Raw genomic sequence first — 21,650 nt, 5'->3', positions numbered from 1 at the left:
TCCCAGTGTTGTTAATTCCTTTTGTTCTCCATTTATGGCAAATTCTAAAGCAATTTTAAAATGCATAATGATGAAATAATTTTGGCGCCACTGACAGCGGCTGAAAGGGTCAATTTTCTCTCTCAGAGAGTGCTACCACGTGCTTTTTTAACGGAAAAGCCTTCAATCAGACCTTAAGGATAAACTGAACTTCGCAATAAGACGTATCTCAATTTGAATATACATTACCTTTCAATTTGTAATAAACATATTTATGAGTCCTACCGTTTTAGATTTCTAAAGAAATGCTGAATTTTAATTCCTACTTTTAAAGCCTTCTGCCCAAAAAGGGAGTATCAAACAATGGTAGTGGTATTAATAATAGAAATAATCGATCAGTGAGTTTTTCTAAAATTAAAGCAGTCAAAAATAAGATATTGCCTAAAACAAGAAGACACATTGTTTGTCTGCGCTACACCCTACGAAGTTGTCAATTTTGAAGTGGGACGACGTCTATCTTTTCTATATTGGGGTACGCTTTATTTGATAACGTTTTACACTAGGCCAAACACTAGGGGGAGGGGATAAGTGGTTTGTCATTATCTTATGTTTTATACATGGAAACATAATTGGTCACTCCTCGCCATTTCCAAGGACGTGGTTGAAAGAGCTTTCGATTATTTGAAAATGCCTTACTTACAAAGATTCTGAATGATGATGTAGTGATGAGTCCCAGATCATTATCTGTGATAACAAACGGAAGCAAAGCTAATCTCATACAATGATCTGCACTTGTAACACCTTTGAAATTGTGCGAAACGTACAATGTAATTCTAATGCTAAATATGTTGTCGGCTTGGGTGTGGCGTTTCAGTTCTCGACCTTTTGAGTCCTCATTATGCTTCATCGGAGGGTAGGACTTTGCGAATGGATGCAAAACAGAATGTATTATTGCTGACAGTTGTGATTTTTTTCGTCTGCAGTAATCATCGCCGTTTATTAGTGCTTAAAGGTTTGCGTGAGCACGAAAAATAGCGTGAGTGTTGTACTACTTGTCTATTTATGACGTTTTAATTTGCAACGGTAATCACGATTTAATAAAATAATGAAGACTATTTCATTGTGGTTTATCTAACTAATTTATTATATTGTCCAACTTTTCCTACATTTATATTTTTCCCCTTTTTTTCTTTTTTTATGATAGGACAATGTTCGTCTGTTATATTGCTATATTTTCTCCAAATTGCAGGCGGCGATTATTTGATTCTTGGGAGTGATTGGCGTTTTGTTCAAGTACCTATTCGGCAACATTACAACTTCTTCTTCTCCACGCGATTTATCACATATAACAATCTTTTTCTATGGCTCTACATTCCAACTGGCACTTGGCCTGCTTTTCTAGTATGTTATTTGCATTTTTTCAGTTATTTATTGAAAGCTGTCCTGTGCTGCCATGTTCGAAAATTCCAATTCCCATATGTCTATCAGCTCGGCAAAGGAGTTCTGGCAAAATTTCAGACAATTTGGAGGTGATTTAGGGGTGGCGCAAAGGCAGTTTATGTTTATATGTAAAGTAATATGGAAAAAGCATAAAATACAAATGTCAAATAGTTATGAATTCTAATGTACAACCACAACCTTTATTTTAGGAATCTATATAAACGAAACTCATAAGTTTGAGTGGATTTAACGGATTCATTGACAGAGATAAATAGCTCAAATGCCTTACTTTGGCCGTTGGCATTTGAACTTATCCACAGGTTCCGTTCATTTAGATGCCAATCGGAATCGATTTTAGAAGTCAGAAGTCAGTTCTTACTTTTTCTTTCTTCCTTATTAAATCGTACCTTTTTCTTCTTCCTCCTTTATTTATCCTCCTATCTTGGCCCTTCTTCATCCTTTCTTTTTTTTTCTTTTATCATTTTTCCTTCTTACATCTTCCGACTTCCTTCATCCTTATTTTTATTTTTCATTATTTCTGTTTTTCTTCCTTCTTCTTTCCTAGTTCTTACTTTTTTTCCTTCCTTCTTGCTTATTTGTCATTTCTTATTTGCTCCTTTCCCACATAACACTTTTAACTTCTCGTTTCTCACTGACCGTTGTTAGGTCTAATGACAATTTGTCCTAATAACCATTTGGCCTAAGGACGCAGCATTTTTCAAAGATAATCACGCTGCTTGATTATGTAGCAAGTCCATTATAAGTTTCGAAGATGCTTATTGGAGTACGTACTTATTTAATATTTTATAATTAATATATAATTGTTTTCCTTCTTATTCTATAAATAAGTTTAATAGAACAGAAAGATATTTTAAAACTTTATTAATTTATCTATACGATGGATATGGGAAGAGATTGATGAAACTGTTTCCCTCTCTTTTACATACCGGTAGTTGATATTCTGTGAGGTTAATTGTGATTGTAGAACGATTTTCTCTTACCTAATTGTGCACCACGCCAAAGCACTTTGTTATAGTACTATGCCTCAAATCGTGATTGCTATTTCGAAATTAGCGTTTCTCAACAACGCCATTCTAAATATATCTTGCATTGTTTTTATTTTTTGGGGATTCACCTAGTGATATTTAAATGCCCTAAATTTGCAGAAAAAAGGGTAGTCCTACAAACAAACGATGTAACAACTCAGTTTGATGATGGAAACACAAATTATAAATATAAAAATAGAATTTTTCTATGACCAATTTAATGAGTGACAAAAGTCACGGCGACTAGTCAGAACACCACGTGAGTTACATTTTCTTCTATGTTGCCAAAAACCTACATAGGAATGGTGTACTGATAATGATGCTAGTTTAGCCAAGCCGAGTTTAATTCATGAAAACAGGTAAAATACTTTTATTGTAATCTGAACTTATTTCGCAAAAGCCATTTCTCTCTTGCTTTTAGCCACCCCACCATAGATCATGAAAATTCGATGGTTTGCTCATCCTCAATTAATTCTGTTTGAAAAGATCAATATCACGATACAACTACGATGCCATTACTACCGGCACAAACACCCTACACCAAGAATTATAAATGTGTTTAAAATAATATCCTTAGCATTTCATTCGGGGCTATCCCCATGATGCCTCTTGAAATGTAACACGAGGATAAACGAGGGGCTGCTTATTTTTATAACAGCACATGCCACAACCAGAAACAACGAATAATGTACCGGGTGTTAAAATTCACCGGCAATTTCGTGCACAGGCACCACCGACCGGTCAGGATGTATTTTATCTTGCCAAGTCGAGATATAATTTATCAAATTTGTCGTCAACAGTGACCAAGCTGCTGCAAATTAATAGTGGCACAGTTCAATGATGTTGCATATTGTGTGCGATGTAACCGACTCAAACGCCGTTTGCCAAATCGAATCCAAAACCGTGAATCAATGAGCATCAGAGATAGAAAAAATGGATATAATCACTATTATACTTAGCAATTTTCTCACTTTACCAACAAAAATGAATTCCAATGCGTATCTGTACATTCATGAGCGTACCACAACTGAATTGCCAATGCTCACTAGTCCCGTGGAATGCGATCAGCAGAGATGATTGTTGTGTCATTAGTAATTCTTGTTTGTTTTTCTGGCGGAGAGCGGCGCGTGAATTCATATTGACTTATGTCATTTTTATTGCTGTTTAGGAAATATTTCCAGCTTTGATATATGAATAATTAATAAATGGGTGCATATTTTTATTCTAATGTTTCACGTTTCCATAATGGACCAGATCAGGCAATGCAGAATTCTATTATTTTACGCATCCTATAGGTAATGACGCGCTAATCATTTAGGTCAGTTTTCTCAATCTTGAGTTGCTCTCTTTCAGACTGTGGTGTAGTTTCCCCTTTGTATTTTTGCCTTTCTCATACAACAAAGTTGTACCGAAAGGCTATATGATTGCTTCATAAAAGAACTTTTGATAGAAGGCCCGGAGACCCATAGTGTTGTATACCGATCAACTCAGCTCGACGAACTGAGGTGATGTCTGTATGTGTGTATGTATGTATGTATGTGTGTGTATGTGTGTATGTGTACAAATTTTGTAGACACACTTTTTGAAACTTAGCATTATCCGATTTACTTGCAACAAGTTGCATTCGACGGGGAATGTGGTCCCATTATTTGCTATTGAAAATTGGCTCGATCGGACATTGCATTTTGGAATTATTGAAAAATCATTGTTTTTTTCCCAAGGGTCCCCCCTTGGAAAAAAAAATCCAAAACCGAAAAAAAAATTTTTTTCCTAAAATAGTGGCAATGCATTTTAACTAACGCAAAAACATGCAAAATGATCAAAAAATGTGATCTATTCTCCTGAAGCGCTTTTTTGACCTTTCTAATGTGATTTTTTCAATATATTTTATAATGCACGAGAAAGACATCATCACTGCTAGGTAGATTAATCTGGTTTTTTTTACTGAAAATTCAGGATCTTGCCGACATACAAAGCTTACTCTCAAGGTAGGAGAAGAGGTCCCAAAACGCCAGTGTTGCCAGATATAGGGTTACCGCTCCTGAACTTCATCTCATAGGTCCTATGTTTATTCCACAGGCCTGGTAGCGGGTCACTTTTTAGTGACTTGGTCACTTTTTTCGGGCAAGTCACTAAAAAGTCCCTTTTTTCGACCTCAAGTCACTAAAGTCACTTTTTCTCGCAAAAAGTCACTATTTACTATTTTGAAACTATTGACTAAGATTTTTTTTAAATAAAACTTTATGTACCCATCGGATGATGCTTTGATCATGGTGGAAATAAAATTACGGATCTTAAAAAAATGATCGCGCTGAAACTTCGCCAGCCGTTTAACTCGCTGCTTTTACTGGCATTTTACCAGTAGCTAAGGTGTTTCACGTCACAATTTATAAATTGGTATACAGTCATGCAAGCAGGAGACCTGCTAATTCCGATTTTGTTTTAAAGCTCAAACTTTATACAGTAGGAGAAGGTGGGAAGATTTGATTCCTTGGGAGACTTAATTCTCCGCTGTTTTACCGAGAACTATAGCAGTATTGTTAGAGTGTACTTTTATTATAGATCCTCTAGACAAATGATCGTTATGTGGCGAATTATTTTTTGGTTGAAAACCTTATTTACTCTATTATTTACTGTGTTTGTCCCTCCTAAAGATGTTTTTTAGTGACTAGCAAAATTTGAACAACTTCCCCTAATATTGACAAAATGCTATCATTTTTTCACAGCACAAGCCGTCAATATGCTAAATGATCTTCACTGATAAAAATGCCAACATTCCACCACAATTTCAGGATAATTGGATTTTGAGTTGTTGTCACAATATGAGGAGACTTGATTCTGAGACTTGAGAAGTTTGGCAAACAAATTCAAGAAAATATAAATTTGTTCTCAAGCGGCTGTTTTTGTTGTAGATTTGACAGATGGGATGAAGGGTTTGGTCTAAAAAAACATTTATTGAGTAGATGTTATAGAGAGAGAATCAAGTCTCCTCAATTTTGAAGATTGCATGCGCTATCGAATTCCATAGCAAAAATCGTTCATGAATACGTACAGCAAGTTGGGAAATCTGCGTATTTTGGAAGAAAAATATTTAAATAGTATAAGCAGGAGGATGAGCGTTCAATCCCAGGCTCGTTGTACTACCCAAGCGATCCGTACTGTTGTTTTTTTTGCACTGAAAATTCCAATAACTTCCGTGGCACCTATGATAAATCGTGCATCTTTCTTAAATAGGTATTCAGCTAATCAAGTGAACTTAATTTTCACTGATTCTCACGTGAAGGGAATGCTCCTTCACGTAGATTTTTGCCTAGAAATCCTTTTTCAGAAAAGAAAACAGGTCTTATAAGTGATAACCATGTTTCGCTCGCTAGCGTGTACGATTTTCATTTCTCTTCTGAGTTCGTTCTAAGGCAAAAGAGTGGTAGGTGAAAGATGATTCTCATTCGACCCAAAAACGCTTAATTTCGTCTCATCGAACTTGCAACTGAAACTGAAAGTCACTATTTGGTCACTTTTTCTGCAACTGAAAGTCACTATTTGGTCCCTTTTTTCGTCAGTTTTGGTCACTAAAGTCACTTTTTTGAGCTGCATCGGTCGCTACCAGCCCTGTTATTCCATGAAAAACAAAGTAATGAAAACGAATTTGATTTGTTTCTCATTTTTGTGTTTTTCAGCAGTGAGCACGTATGTTAGCAAATAGAAGCGACGATATTGGTGCTCTATTTCTTTGATTTGCGATAAGATGAATTATATGTCTAGTGAAATGGGAAAGAAACAGTTTCCTTATCTGAATCTTGTTCGCAAGCATACGAAATTTCTATTCATAATTCGCTGCAAAAAATCGTCACGACGGAGCTTTTGAAATTTTGATATGACAAAGTATTAAGCAGTGTCTCTGTTTAAAACACAGCTCTTATTTTGGACCTCTCTAATAGCATGTTAGAAGCTGCCTCAGTTCAGCAAAATATTCCCCGATACGGTGCGGTATCTCCCTTTTCTGTTCATAAGAAAGATGTGGCCCATGTTATGGAATCTATGGTTCACGAAACATACACTTTATAATTAGAAAGTCAGTATCAAACCACACTTGGTGGTTCTCTGCTCAATTTCACTAGTTCTGATTAGTCATGGAGTAAAATCTGTAATATAAATAATATCACACTGGGACAGAGCCGCCTCGCAGCTTAGTGTTCATTAAGCACTTCCACATTTATTAACTGCGAGGTTTCTAAGCCAAGTCACCATTTTTGCATTCGTATATCATGAGGCTAACACGATCATACTTTTATGCCCAGGGAAGACGAGACAATTTCCAACCCAAAAATTGCCTAGACCGGCATCGGGAATCGAACCCAGCCACCCTCAGCATGGTCTTGCTTTGTAGCCGCGCGTCTTACTGCACGGCTAAGGAGGGCCCCATCACAAAGCAATAACAAGCAAATTAATGTTATGTATAACTACACTTTATTTCTGTGTAAATCCTGGAAGTAAATTTTATTTTTGTCATTCTGTTTTACGTCCTGAGATCAACTAAACTTTCATTAATTTCTCGGTCAACCTAAACTTTCACAGCTTTTTAAATACCCCCTGAATTTTCTTTGATTTTTTGTGAATTTTTTCGTGGGGTTAACTTATTGTTTCATTGACGCTGAAAGTCTTAAACGACCTCAGAATTGAATTGGACTTTCGTGAACGAAAAAATTGTGATAAATTTTTAAATTATTAAAATTAGCATTTTTTAGCTTATTTTATTATCGAGTTAGAGCGCCTAAGAATAAGAAAACAAAATAGGTATAAAATATTTGTTTAGCCTCCTCAAGACTATCTACAGAATATTTACTTTTTGTTTACCTTTCACACGGAAGGTTGTTTTGAAATTAGTTATCGAAAGACTCTTGATACTTGCTTTTCTCTTGAAATTTTCCAGCTCTTGATACTTGCTCATCTCTTGTAACATATTTTGTTACCGCTTTGTCTCAAATGTCAAACACGATTCACATTCCGAACTCTAGCGTCTTAACCTTCTGGGACTCGCATGGTCCTGAATTATTCACGCAGCCCCGCCCCGGTTGTGAACGGCAAGCGTGCTGTCTTCGATGGTTTTGTACTTTTTACAGCGGTGCGATGGTCAAGGTTCTTGAATCAAATGTTCAACATATTCTTTTCGTCTGAACTGGATTTCCTTGTTGAAAATTTTCAATTACTGAGCCGAAAATAAGCCAACAGGCATAGACAATACAAATGTTTTTTACGTGCTCTAATTAATCATCGACAGTATAGCCTTTCTTTACGAAAATGACAGAAATTGATTGAAAAACTTCAATACCTGCATTACCTGAGGGACTTTAACAATCTAATATTCATTCGAAACAGGTTTTGATTTCTGTTCCATGCTATTTTTAGCCAATTAATTTGATCTCATCCATCATTGCGCGCCAGTATTGATTAAACATACTTGTGGCTAGCAAAAATAGTACCTTGTGCTCTAAATATAGCGCCACGCTTGCAATTGACTTTTACTTTTCTTGACATTGGCATTAACGTGGTACCTACTTCTCGTACTCTGCTCATTCTCTCGTTCGGTTACATTAATGTAACGTACGGATATGAGATGTGTTTTATTAAGCATAATTTCAATTGTATTGTCAAAATCCTCAGCTGGACCTGAGTGACACTGTGTGGCGCCTACAGCATGGCATAACAAATTCCATGTGGTAAGAAATAATTTGCTGCAGACTTAAATTTTGGCTGAAATTTGGTCTTATTTTGCCGAGTTGCATCTTTCTGACTATTTAGGGGTCCTGTACTTATTTCTGAAAATCTAAGTCATATTTTTCGGCTCCCCAATCGGTAAGCACATACAGCTCTAATAAATTTTCCAAACCCTACTCATTAGTTTTCGAATAAACCATGAAGATCGACAGTCGGCCATAAGACTGCAAACATAATCCCAAACTACTTTGAAGTCTATTTTGGAGGGGTTATCCAAAAATTATGTCCGGGAGTGTAATAGAAATGGAGCATTTGGTAGTGTATTTGAAATTTCTACGATTCAAAATTGTGATGACGGTTTTAACAAATTTTGATTTTCTTTCCATACATATTAAAAGAAATCGTCTTTGCACCACCTTTAAACATTCGCCCCTTCAAATTGCCTGAAATGTTGGCATGACTCCCAAACTGTTACAAAAGTGCTACTGAAGATATAAAAGCTTTGATTTTCTGCTGATTGAATTTTAGAAGACCGAATGTTATTATTTTGACAAAAACGGACCCCTTAACAAACTGCAGTAACATAACATTCAACTTGACAAACAACAGTATTAATAATCACATCTTATTTCCCTTTTTCAGATTATGTTCCCTGACGATAACGCGTCTATCGTTGCTCACACCACTGCCGCCCGATCTCACGTCACTGTCGCTAGCAGTGAAGATGCAGAGCTCCAAGCGCACGCTTCGGTCACACGAGATTCCAGTTCCCCAATCGTTGAGCACCGGTTACGGCAGTACCATCGGCAGCATAAGCATGGGCGGTAATACGCCGGGCATCGCTGGCCAAGGAGGGCAGCTCAATTCACCCCCTCTGCTGGAAACAGAACTTGATCTCCATTTCAGTCTGCAGTATCCGCACTTTATCAAACGGGACGGCAACAGGCTGCTGATTTTGCTGCAGCGACGGAAGAAATATAAAACTCGTACTATATTAGGTTATAAAACATTAGCTGAAGGTGTGATTCGGATGGATGCAGTTTTGCAGAAGTCGATGGACATGACGGTAGAGCTTAACGGATCTGGAAAGGCAGGTCGTCAGGGACTTACGATAGCTACTCTGCGTGCCACACAGGTCTCTTCCATTCCGGTGGATCAGGACAATAAAAACAACAACAGTCTATTGGTAACGGACCGGGTCAATGAGTATTCCGATGAGGATGAAGAGCAGGAGTTTAGCTCCGGAGACGAAAATGATGATGGCTTATCCGGATATGCAGCGAAGCGAAATTACGCTGGAAAGCGAGACCCGTATAAAAAATTCGACCGCGGTGATAACGATGGCGAAGGGGACGAAGGCAATTTGCTAGCATCGAATCAAGTTGACAGTGATAGCGATTTTGATAATATAGGAAAAGATAAAGGATCTCGGGCTAAAATGAGCCGGGTATGTTATGCCTACTTTTAAATTTAGCGAACGGCTTTCAAACCTTAAATTTTACAGCAACGAAATTTCAAACAACGCATCATATCATTACTAAAGAGGTTTAAAGTTCCTGACGAGCTGGAAGGAGACGTGCAGGAACGAGCTCAAACCCTGCGGGGCAAACGCGATTTGGACGCATTATTCCAGGAACTGGAATCATTATCCTGCGGCGAAGGTGATGATTCTGGTCAAGATATGGATAGTGTGTCCATTGGTTCTACGCCAAAGCCATCCTTGAGGCCATTCTTCGAGAACGCCAAGCCAACCTTGCATCACCAGCAGTCCGCTGTTCAGCTCAGTTCTCTACAAAAAAGTACCCGAGGTAAACTATATAAGAAGATGTTATTTATTTGTTTTTCGCTAATATCGATCGTGGAATCGTTGGTTAGATAGATTTTATACTTTCGTTGCAGAGTGCGAACAATATTCTTTGATTGTATTCATTCAAGTGTTTGTCTGTGTGAAAGAAACTTGGAAGGTTTTTTAATAGCATGGTCTTGTACTTACTATAAATGTGTGTTCCAAAAAAACAAAACCGTTACATATCCAAAGGTTAAAATTTGATTGTGCAGTTCACTGCCAGTATGCCCATAAGGGAGGTATGAATAACACTTATTCAATTTGTTTTATGATGGATCGCCCGTTTATTGGCGCCCTGATGCGCTGGATTAAATTTGGAAGTTTATATGAAAACATGTATGAAGAACAGTACTGAGATTTTCATTTTCATTGGGAGAAATTACGCGACATCTACAAAAGGAATGAAAGGAATTTCCCCAAATTTTCAGCGTATGGAAGCGTATTAAAAAAAGTACTGTAAATAAGCTATCTCTGCTTCAATAATGCCGTTACATACATATTAATATTTCTAACTCGAAAATCAAAAACAATTTTATCGACCAGTCAAGTTGTTTGCACAGATGTTTTAAAACTATTTAGAAATTAAGTTTTTAAAAGAAAACAACATTCCCATCATTATTGCTTATAATGTGACAGGTGACCGGGAGCACACTACATTTTCATTTCGTCTCTTGAAAATTAAAATGCCTTTGTTTTCGTTGTGTTGTTTGATGAAGAAACATAGAAAAGCAGTAATTTGGAGCAAAATGGCACCATTTACGATGAAGAACTACAGGCCGGACTCGATCATCCGGAGTGTTGAAAAAAATTTCACTCCGGATAATCGAACCCTCCGGATAATCGAACCCTCCGGATAATCGAGCCATTTTTTGTTATTGCTGAAAATTTAACTTTTGCAATCCGCAAATTGTCGGCGGCAACGTTTGTCATAATTTTGGTCGGCGATTTTTTTATTTCGTTCGTAACGTAAAGTTTTTTTTTTCATTAATCCTTTTAATTTCCCCGGAAAAATCTAATGAGCTGTCCCAGAAGATTTTTCCAAGTTTTTCAAAATTTCAACAGGAATTGCTCTAAAGTTTTCACGGGAGTTTCTTTTTTCACAGAAAAATGTTTAGGAGTTTGTCTATGTCACCGGGCATGCATGCATCGAATTTAACAGAATTTCCTTGTGATTTTTTTTGAAGTTTCACAAAAACTGTTTCCAACGGAATTTCAACTTGTTTTTCACGGAATATCTTTGGATTTCTACGTGAAATTCCTTATGTTGTCTATTAGTAATTCTTCGGAAATTCTACGAGAAAATTTTCAAAACACGAAGGGTAGTTTGGTTGAAAATCATTTGACCGAATACCACATGGCCGAATACTACGTTAAGCCGAAAGCTATCTAGCCAAATTCCATTTGTCCGATACGGTTATTTCTATCAAACGACCATCTAGGCCTTTTTGGCTAAATGACCTATTCGATTAGACGACTTTTCAGTCAAATGAACTGTTCGGCCGAACGACATTATCGGCCATATGTCTATTTCGGCCGAATGATTTTATGCCAGTCGAGTTTCGGATTAATAACATATTCGGCCAAACAATAAACGGCCCTTCCCCGTCAAAACATTTGATTTCAACTTGAAATTCTGTGGATTTCAACAGGAAATCCTTGAAAATTTACGCACGTAATTCTTCAAGATTTTCAAGGGAAATTCTTTATAATTTACCCGGGAAATTTCTGGGATTTGCGTTGTTAGAGACGTCAGTCGTCTAAGCGTATTTGCTAGCCATGGAGTGTGAGTTTGATTCCCGCCCTAGTAAGGAGAAAACATTTCGTGAATCGGGAAACGCTCCACTAGGTGCTGTGTGAATGTCCTGTCCGTTGTCTAACGCTGTGTGTTAACGCTAAGTGTTAAGTATTCAGTCTGTGCGAGCTCTGGTCAAAGATCCTGACTTTCTTTCTTTTAAATTCTACTAAAAGATCTTCCTATTTTTTTTTACAAAAAAACTTCCTAATTTTTAAGGAAATTTACTCAGAATTTCAACTGTAGTGTTTTTGCGTGTTCGAAGAATATTCTTCAGAATTTTCATTAAATTTTCTAAGCTTTTACGAAAAGCTTTTTCGATTTTTGAACGAAAAAATGTAAGGAATTTTCAAGAAAAATACCCTTTTCACGAGAAATCCTCTGGAGTTCCAACGGCATTGCCATAATCTGTCGGCGGTGACGGCGCACACCTCTAACCACCGTGTGATCCTTCGAGAAATCTGGAGCATTCCAAAAAATGAAAACTTCAAAATTTTATCGTTAAGCACCAAGATTTTTCTGGTGCATTTGTTTTTGTATTATGAGTATGCACTTTATGTTATGGCTTATACATGCTTCCGAAAATTCCGGAACATCCGTGAAATAAAACAAAAAATAATGAATTTCATTCCGTAGCATCATTTGACATTCTAACAACGGAACTTATCTCATTTGATTTATTCAAACTAAGGCCTCTGCAGTAAATAAAATTCGTCTACATTCAGCTCGATCAGTATTTGCACGTCGCCAGCTTTGCAGTCCACGGGGGGACCTCAAATCTAATCACCTTGCTCTCTGCGCACCTCGCCTTCTTGTCCCCTGCGGATCCCTATCAGGAACCATTTTCACCGGGTTATTGTTCGACGTTCTGAGCATGACATTGTGTATGGATCACCTTGCCCACCGAGTGATTCTTTAGAAAACGAAAATATTCATTTTATAATTAAGGGAAAATCCATTAATTACGTAATGCAAAAAATGGCCATTTTCAATCCCGCTACCCCCTAAGTCACACTTTTTGTATGAGGTAGGGTAGGGGAGGTATTTTGAACCACCAGTTCGACGGCTCATTATTATTATTATTATCTTTATTAATGAGTTTTTCGGTCCTGGGCCCGTTCACCTCGTAATCTCATATTTTGGACCACTGAGTGCAAATTCCTCTTGGTGGTCCCCGTAAGGGTGGTCCAAAATACATCCTTTACCCTATCTAAAAAAAAGTGTAAGGATTGTCACACTTCAGGGAGCCCTCCCACTCTAAGCGTTACCTAATTAATGGATATTCCCTAAACACAAGGATTTTTTGTTGTTACTATGCGTACAGCAGTTCCAGTGTTTGAATCTATACATGGACTACCGTTGGCGAAATAACCATTTTTCCATATAAATATTGAGGCTGTTCACAAATTACGAAACACTGGAAGGAGAGGCAGCCGGTCAGACCGTGCGTCACGATAAACCAATTAAACCTTCCACACAAAAAGCGTTACGATGGGGAGGTTCAAAATCATCAAATTTAGCGTTACGTAATTTGCAAACCAACCCATTCCGGATATTCCGGAGGAGCATTTGGTAGCATGGGTCACAATGTCAATGCTGTACTCATAATGTACATACAAATGATTAAAAAATATCGGTGCTTTGAATTGAAATTCATAAATTCGCCATTTTATGAATGTTCTTGATTTCCGTTCCCTTAGGGTTATTTCACAAAATCAGTATCGCGAAATTGATAATTTTGATACGCCACTCTCCCTCTCGCAACCCTTTTTTTTGTAAGGTTTATTTTTTTCTGTACGGACCGTAACGCTTGGTCTGACTTCCTCCCTCCCCTTAAAGCGTTACGTAATTTGTGAAAAGTTTCTTAGGAAAGCGAGAAAGGCACTATAATTACTAGGTGTCTTGCACATATTGGATACGTTACGGATACACACTGATAATACATATTTCTATTTTTGTAAGATGGGTAAAAATATTACTCCGGATAATCGAGCCATTTTCTCCGGATAATCGAGCCCCGGATAATCGAGCCTCCGGATAATCGAGTCCGGCCTGTATTATAATCATTCAGTTCTTGCAGAATTTAATATCAAATGTTTTGCTGATAACCGCAAAAAGATTTCTCCCAGGAGTTGAAACTATTTTTTTCCAGGAATTCAGGACAATACCACCAAGAGATCCAAAGTATTCCATGAATAGAAATGATCTCCTTTCAAAAAATGTAGATTTGAAAAATACATGCGAATTTCCGTCAAGAATCCAGATGCATTCTTTTCAGGAATTTTGACAACATCCTTCGAAGAATTCTGATCAAATTCTTCCTGTAATTCATACAAATTACTTCCAGGAATTAAGACACATTTCTTCAAGAATTAACGATTTTTCCGACTTGCTTTCAGTTAACGATTTCCTTCCAGGAATTTCGGGAATTCAGAAGAATTTCATTCAGAAGTTCAATGAGTGTCTACCAGGAAACCGGAGTTCAGACCAAATTCATCCAGGAATTCAGACCACGGAATCCAGATGATTTAATTACATGAATTCAGACATTTTCTGGATACTCAAATGACTTCCATTCAGAAATAGACGAAATTCTTCCAGACGAATTCCTTGCAGGAAATCTTTTACAGGAATTCAGACGTATTTCTTCCAGTGATTCAGATGCATTCTATCCAGAAATGCAGACGATTTTATTTTCAGAAATGCAGATGAATTCTTTTCCGGAGTTCAAATGAAATTTTACAAAAAAAAAAATCTTCTATGGATTCGAGAATTTGTTTTATAAATTAGTTCTAGAAATTTGAATACTTTACTTCTGGAAGTCTGATGATTTTCACACTGAAGTGTAAAATTTTCTTCTCTAACGGGTGGCAACTAAAAAATTGGAATGATTTCAATACTTTTCTATCGGAATAATAATGCTTTCGCAGAAATGACTTTATGTGAATGAAACCTTCGAATGAATCCTTAGAATTGCCGCTTACACATTTCCACACCATCATTACTTACAACATGCCGTTGAACCAGGACCAATTCGGAGCACATTGTAAATTTTTCAAGCGAACAAAGATCATGGGAAAAGTATACGATCGAACATTTTGAGCGTGAAAATGTTTCGAAAACTGACATAGCATTTTTTTGTCTACTGAGCTCCATTGTATACAAAGGTGATTGTAAGGCCAAAGACACGAAGTAACTCATAAGCATTCTGAAAATCGATGTGGCAGATCCGTACATACCAGCAAGACTAAGCTGTGCCTAAGCTTTTCATTCCATTTTTTTAGTTGCCACCCGTTATATTCTTTTACAGAATTAGGCGAATTCCTTCTAGAAATATCTTCCCCTATCCCTAGTAAATCGTATAAATAGCTTCTTAAAATTTGGCGGATTTGTAACTGTTCATATACGGAGGGGATCTAAACAAATGCAGGTTATTCTCCTAATAACGAAATAAATTACTATTTATGTCGCTCAAACAACTTGATTGCCATTTCTATGAGATTTGTACAATATAAGAAATAAAATAAATAAATACTTCACAGGTCACATATTTAGCTTTTCATCGTGTTTGTCCAAGAAAGGTTCAACCTAACAAACTTTACCTACTAATATTAATGCCGTGAGATTCTTGACATGGGAAATGGTGAGCATGTTTCTACATAAAATTTGCATTATTCTTTAGCTAGGAGCAGCAACAATCATTCCAATCATTCCACGGCATTGCCTTCTTCTCAGTATTGCTAGGAATCGATCTCGCATAATAAGGTATTCATATGCTACGAACTATATATAGCTGTAGATAATATATCTTAATATAGAACGTCCTATAAATTACTCCCACTGAAAATAAGATGTGTGAACAGTACTCTATATCTAGAAAAAATAGCAATGTAATAAAATTGATCGAGATACGGCATCTAGGATGTAGTCAAGTAAGATTGATTCGATGTACACATTTATATGTTCATTTTCGTACAATACTGGCACAATTCAAAACCAGCAATTTTCCAAAAACAGCGATTATTACTTTCGACACGAAGAAGACTAAAAACTGTAAAAAAAAAGTATTTTTTGGGAGAAATGCAACAATTTTACCCTTCGTCGACATTTTCGACCTGTACCAGAGTTTTACGAAGTCGATATACAGGGTTGTGGATGGTATTCCCGCCAGGGTCAAATCACCGGCATATTTTCAAAAGCCAAGTATAGAAAGATGATATCGTCAAAACTTAAATATGCAATTGCGGCTTTAGTTAGAGGGTTGTGCCTAACCACAATAGCCTGACGTAAATACCTTCCGATACCCTATGCATTTATTACTATTTATTTATTCAGCCTGCTTGTGCCCGTCGGACCGATATCGAGAACAATTTTCACCGGGTTTTTGTCCGACATTCTGGCTACGTGCCCGGCCCACCGCAATCTTCCGATTTTTCCGGTTCTCATACAGCTGTTGCGACTCTTGGTTCATTCGCCTTCAACATGTCCATCTGCACAACACCATAGATAGCCCGCAAAACTTTCCTCTCGAAAACTCCAAGTGCGCGGTTGTCCTTCACCTCCACGACGTGTCTCCGAATTTCTCTGCTGGTATCGTTATTGGAGATCATCAGAGAGACCAAGTACACAAATTCATCAACCATCACCGCCAATTCAAATTCGTGGTGAGTGGACTGCATTGTCCTCTCGTAAGCCTCTTCCTATTATGTACTTCGTCTTAGATGTGTTAAAGACTAGTCCGATCTGGCAAGCGTCCATTTTCAGTCCGATATAGGATTTCTTCATCTTTTCAAAGTCACTTAAAAAGAAGAAAAAAAAATCTTTTCAAAGTTACGTGCCATAATATCAATGTCTTGTCGGTGAAACCAAATAGCTAAACGGACGTTGAAATCGTACCACTCGTGTCAATCTCTGCCCTGCGTATTACTTCCTCTAAAACGATATCGAATAACAGGCACGAAAAACCATAACCTTGCCGTATCCCTCTGTCCGTCTCAAAGACTCGAAAATGCCCATGAAACTCGAACTACACACATAAATCGACCCATAGTCGTCTTGACCAACCGTATACGTTTATCCGGAAAACCGTGTCCGTGCATTAGTTGCCATAGCTGATCTCGATTGGTTGTATCTTGTATCATATGCGTCCTTGAAGTCGATGAATAGATGTTGTGTGGGCACGTTGCATTCCCGGCATTTCTGCAATGTCTGGTGTACGGCGAACACCTGGTCCGTGGAAGTGCGTTCGCCCTCTTGCAATTGGGTCTTATAGCCCTACCTCGTTCATGGTTGCAAACGATAGTGCATCGGTCAAGAATACATGAATCAATCTCTTTTTCCTGAACCATGCGTTTTTATTTGCCCGCCTACATCATAGTTTGCCCCAGCTGTTAGTAAGGGTGTCGGCTTTTTTCTTCGTTTCCACTTATTTCGTAGTGTTCCAAAATCCACGTAACAGTGATATTACGCTCTTCGATATTGTCCCTGAATTGTCTGAATCCAAGGGTGGTTTGTGTTCGGCGACTGCAATACCAGTAGTTGCGACCAGCTCCACTTTGTCGTTTTTTTAGAGGCCGCAACATAAAGAACTGCTGTTTCTGTTTCTTTGAGTATATTTGATTTGCGATTGTCCACGAGAACCTGTAAAGTTAGTCCGCTCCTTTTTTGTTGCGTTATCTGCTACCTGTGCGTTATTGGTTCTGGAATCTGATGTGTGGTGCAAGATGTTTTTTTTTAATTCACGTCCAGCTAATGGCCGGAGATGCTCAGAAGTAACGGATTTGCGATTTTGCCATTTCGTGCTCTGTCGATAACATCGTACGCAGACGAGTGGTTGGTAGCTCCCGCTTCATTATGTGGTAATGTTAATGTGGAAGAGATGGGTACATTGGATTTTTGGCATTTTCTAGGTAGGTTTCTTCTCAGGACTAACTTGGTTCCTGATTTGTCCTTTGCCGGAAAAGCCAAAAAGTAGCCAAAGGTAGAGTTGCAGAGGTCGGAAAAGCGGATACTTTGAGCTTAACTCTTTCGTAGTCCTTTGGGGAAAACGAGTTTGAACGCTGTTGCGTCTCGGCAAAGAGAACATTCAAGCGTCGGGGGTTGTCCACCAGTCCCGGCTGGAAATATTGTTATAGATGAAAGGACTGAGCGTATGAGTTGATAACTTTGTTAATGCTCTTCGCTCGCCTTGTTAGGTTTGCTAGCTTGTTTGATTCCGGAGCGCAAGTTGGAAATTCGCCACCAAAGGAAGACGACTCTGCAGTCCGCATGGGCTCGTTTAAATTAGGTGGATGTGATTCATACTGGTTTTACATCCCCTACTGGGACATTGCCGCTTCGTAGCTTCAGCACTTCCACAGTTATTAATTACGAGGTTTCTAGAGCCATCCATTTTGTATTCGTATACGAATATATATAATAAAGCTAACACGATACTCTTATACCTAAGAGAGGTCGAGAAAATTCCCATACCGAAGGACCGGGAATCGAACAGAGTCGGCTTCAGCATGGTCTTGCTTTGTAGCCGTGCATCTTATCGCCCGGCCCTTAGTATTCGAGATGTATCTATCATTGTTCAGAATTTGCCGACGGATGTTCTTACCCCTTTTTTATTCGGTAGCCTTCCACTAAGCGTTGGATTCGATCCAGTTTACGGTTGATTGGAGGTTGTTCGATCGAGGTTGGGATTTCCGGTAAGGGGTTTATCGTTGACAGCTTGGGAACAGAACATTTCTCGCTTAACTTTTCAAAAGGACCTAAGTAGCATTTTTTCATGAATAAATTTGAATAGCGCAATCAACAGATAAACATGAAAGCTTTCGATTGTAGTACAGCAACCGTTCGCTAACTGGGCTAAAACATCAGCCCAGTTACCGAACGCCGCTTTTTAACTGGGCTGACGAGGGAATTCGCGATGCATTGTTGTTATCGTGTTTTACATGAAGCTTAAAGAATATACCATTTAGACTCCCCTCGTCACCGAGTGTTTGTTGTTGTTTTTTGACGGATAACTGCTTTTTAACTGGGCTTTGGCCCAGTTAGCGAACGCCCAGTTAAAAAACAGTCCAGTTAAAAGGCGCCCAGTTAGCGAACTGTTGCTGTACTCAAATTAATTCATGAAAAAAATGTTACTTAGGTCCTTCTGAAAAGTTAAGCGAGATTTCATCATAACCCGGTTGACACACTGGTTCAAAAGCCCCTAAAACGTGCGTTTTATAGTTTTCGACCTGAAAACCACATTTTAGATACATGGTATCTTCCGAAGAGTTGAAGGATATTTCTTGGACTTCCTTTTGACAAGAAAACATCAATGATCTATCCACCTTGAAGGGCGCTATGTAATGGAAACTTTTCGCCAAAACCAGTGGTTGTCCTTTGCAATATTATAGATAATGTGAATTGGAACATCTTTTCTGAAGACACAATATTCGAATAACGGTTTGGTAACGAGTTAGAGGACATTTCGTATGAACGACCCTCAAAAATTAAATTTTGAGCATAACCTTTTTGAAAATGATTTTAGCAGTATGGTTTATTCTAGAAAGTTGTTCACAATGATAAAAACATGTTTCGTTTGTCTAGAAGACTTATTTGATCTATCTTAACACATCTCAAAGTTATTGGGGAATCAATAGAAAAAATAGTTAATTTTCACTTCAACATACCATGAAAAGCGGCAAGACATACAGCAACTACCTGAAGGGTTTGGTTTTAAGCTAACGAATTCACAATGTTTTGTTTCGTCTTGTTCCACTATTAGTTTCAAGCATGTTATCGATCATTTAGTAATCTGCATTCGATCATTTAGTAGTTTTTCAATAACTCATTCCAGAGGCCAAAGTCCAAAATGTGTTGTATGGTAAACTTCTAGTGCTAAGCTTTTTACATTACTGAATAACAGATCGTTTATTTTAATTCCACTATTGAAGGAGCTACAGCGCTAGTTGCAGTAACTTATACTACATAATAACAAAATTCCAATCATTTATTATAAGCTACTGCTACTAGCTATTATTATTAGTAAAATTCAAACATCGAACTGTTAGACAGAGTTGTAGATAAACCTTTGCACTAGAACTCCACCATACTACACATTTTGAAATCTAGACTCTAAAATGTGTTATTGACAAACTACTAAATTATCGGACGCAGATTACTAAATGATCGATAACATTCCTGATTAGTTTGAATTAATTTTAAATAGTCCTTAATGTACTTTTTGCAGTACAATTGTTACGTAAGCAATTAAGAAGTGTCTAACTTGATTGGTTATTTATTGCATAGTAACCATTTTGTCACGTGACAACCGTTCGTCTTAAATGTGGATGCTGTTTCGTCTTGATCGTAGGCTTCGTTTTCAAGTAGGCTGGGGTGTGTGAAGTGTGTTGTTCATACGATTTTTGTTGGATATCTCCGCTTGATGCGGTTGAGTTGCGGATAGCTCGGTGACCTTCTATGGTCCCGTGCTCCCTAATGGTTTCGAGACGTTCGCTTACGTTACGGTTTTGTAGCGCTGTTTCCATCTCCTGGACTCATGTTTCTTCCTGGAATCCAGATGGAGTCGTACCACTATTTAGGCATTCTTGCTTGCACCATCAACGGTCAAGTACACTGGATTTGGGAATAGGAGATTCCTTTATCGATTCGTTGAATGGCAACTTTCTTCTCAAAAACCAGATATTTCCAGCTTCAGGCGGAATGGTCAATGGTCCCTCTTTCGGATACGTGGATGCAGTCCTCTGCGTGTACATTGCTGCACCTTCCACATACTTAAAAGGGCTCGGCATACCGTTTTCATATATACTCAAAAAACTAACAGCGATATCACTGCATCGAGGACGATTTATAATTCCGGGTTCTGCAACGGAATCAGTCAAAATGAACATGGGGTATAAATAGACCATATAGGATCACCGTCGGTGTATTTTCGAACGAGTCGTCTGATTTGCAGCACCGAATCCTAAACGCCTTCCGGTTTTAATTGCTGCTTCAGGTATGCGTCGTCGAGGGTCACAGAATAGTAGCAAGATACTACGCATTGTCGTTGGCTGAGTTGAGGGTGTTCAAATGGTCAGTTCTGTAGGCCAGCTTTGTGAATTGGGATTGGCTCCTCTCTTTGAGTACATACGAAGCACCCCGGTTTTCCTTGAGGTTCTTCTCCGTAGAAAGGCGTAGCAGAAAAGGTACTTGCGGCATTATACCAGATTTTGTCTCCATTTCCTGCGATACCGTTCCTATCCATGATACAGATGATGAATGAAGTTTTTTTTTTAACTATAACTACCACCACCGAGTCCCAAGAGTCCCTTGAGCGACATTCTGGCGAGGCGGGTCGGACTGAAATTTCGGAAGCGTCACCGATTTTACCCTTTTTTCTGAGAGACGTTTAAATGACAATTCGCTATCATTACTTATTCTATTCTGGCGGCCGTGAGGTTTTATTAGGGGACACTTGGAGTACTGAGGCATTTATGAACCAATTCTTCACCTTAGCAGCAAAAAGACATTTAAATGGGGTGTTTGGATCCACTCGCGTACTTTTCTGCCCTCTATCGTTATTTGATTAAATGAGCCGTGATGTCCGTGATGATGCAGTCACAGAGGTGCCCAAACACGTGTCTGCTATGTGGTCTATGATTTTTAACGAAATCCTTCGCAGACTTTTCGCGGAAGCCGTTTAATAATGTTGGCCAGACGTCAGAGGTCCATCTCAACCTCAAAATTTAGAAACATTGTGAGCTTCTTTCAGCACTAAATCTTTGCATTAAAATTTAGAGGGTGCTTGGAATAAAAACACTGATCCGTCTAACTCTGTGACTCATCTTGCCCAACC

General features: G+C 38.2%; 1 protein-coding gene across 2 annotated transcripts in view; it reads left to right on the top strand.

The window, feature by feature from the left end:
- The window catches only part of LOC134205215 (phosphofurin acidic cluster sorting protein 2), an 84,657-nt gene that overhangs the window by 46,737 nt on the left and 16,270 nt on the right, over positions 1 to 21,650 (top strand). For both annotated transcript variants that reach the window (XM_062680263.1, XM_062680262.1), the window contains exons 2-3: positions 8,823 to 9,627; positions 9,685 to 9,988. In XM_062680263.1, coding sequence (XP_062536247.1) covers positions 8,823 to 9,627; positions 9,685 to 9,988 — 1,109 coding nt within the window. The remainder of the gene's footprint in view (positions 1 to 8,822; positions 9,628 to 9,684; positions 9,989 to 21,650) is intronic.

The sequence above is a fragment of the Armigeres subalbatus genome, chromosome 1 (assembly GCF_024139115.2).
Source record: "Armigeres subalbatus isolate Guangzhou_Male chromosome 1, GZ_Asu_2, whole genome shotgun sequence".
Classification (NCBI taxonomy): Eukaryota; Metazoa; Arthropoda; class Insecta; order Diptera; family Culicidae; genus Armigeres; species Armigeres subalbatus.
This window is presented reverse-complemented; position numbering and strand designations above follow the sequence as displayed.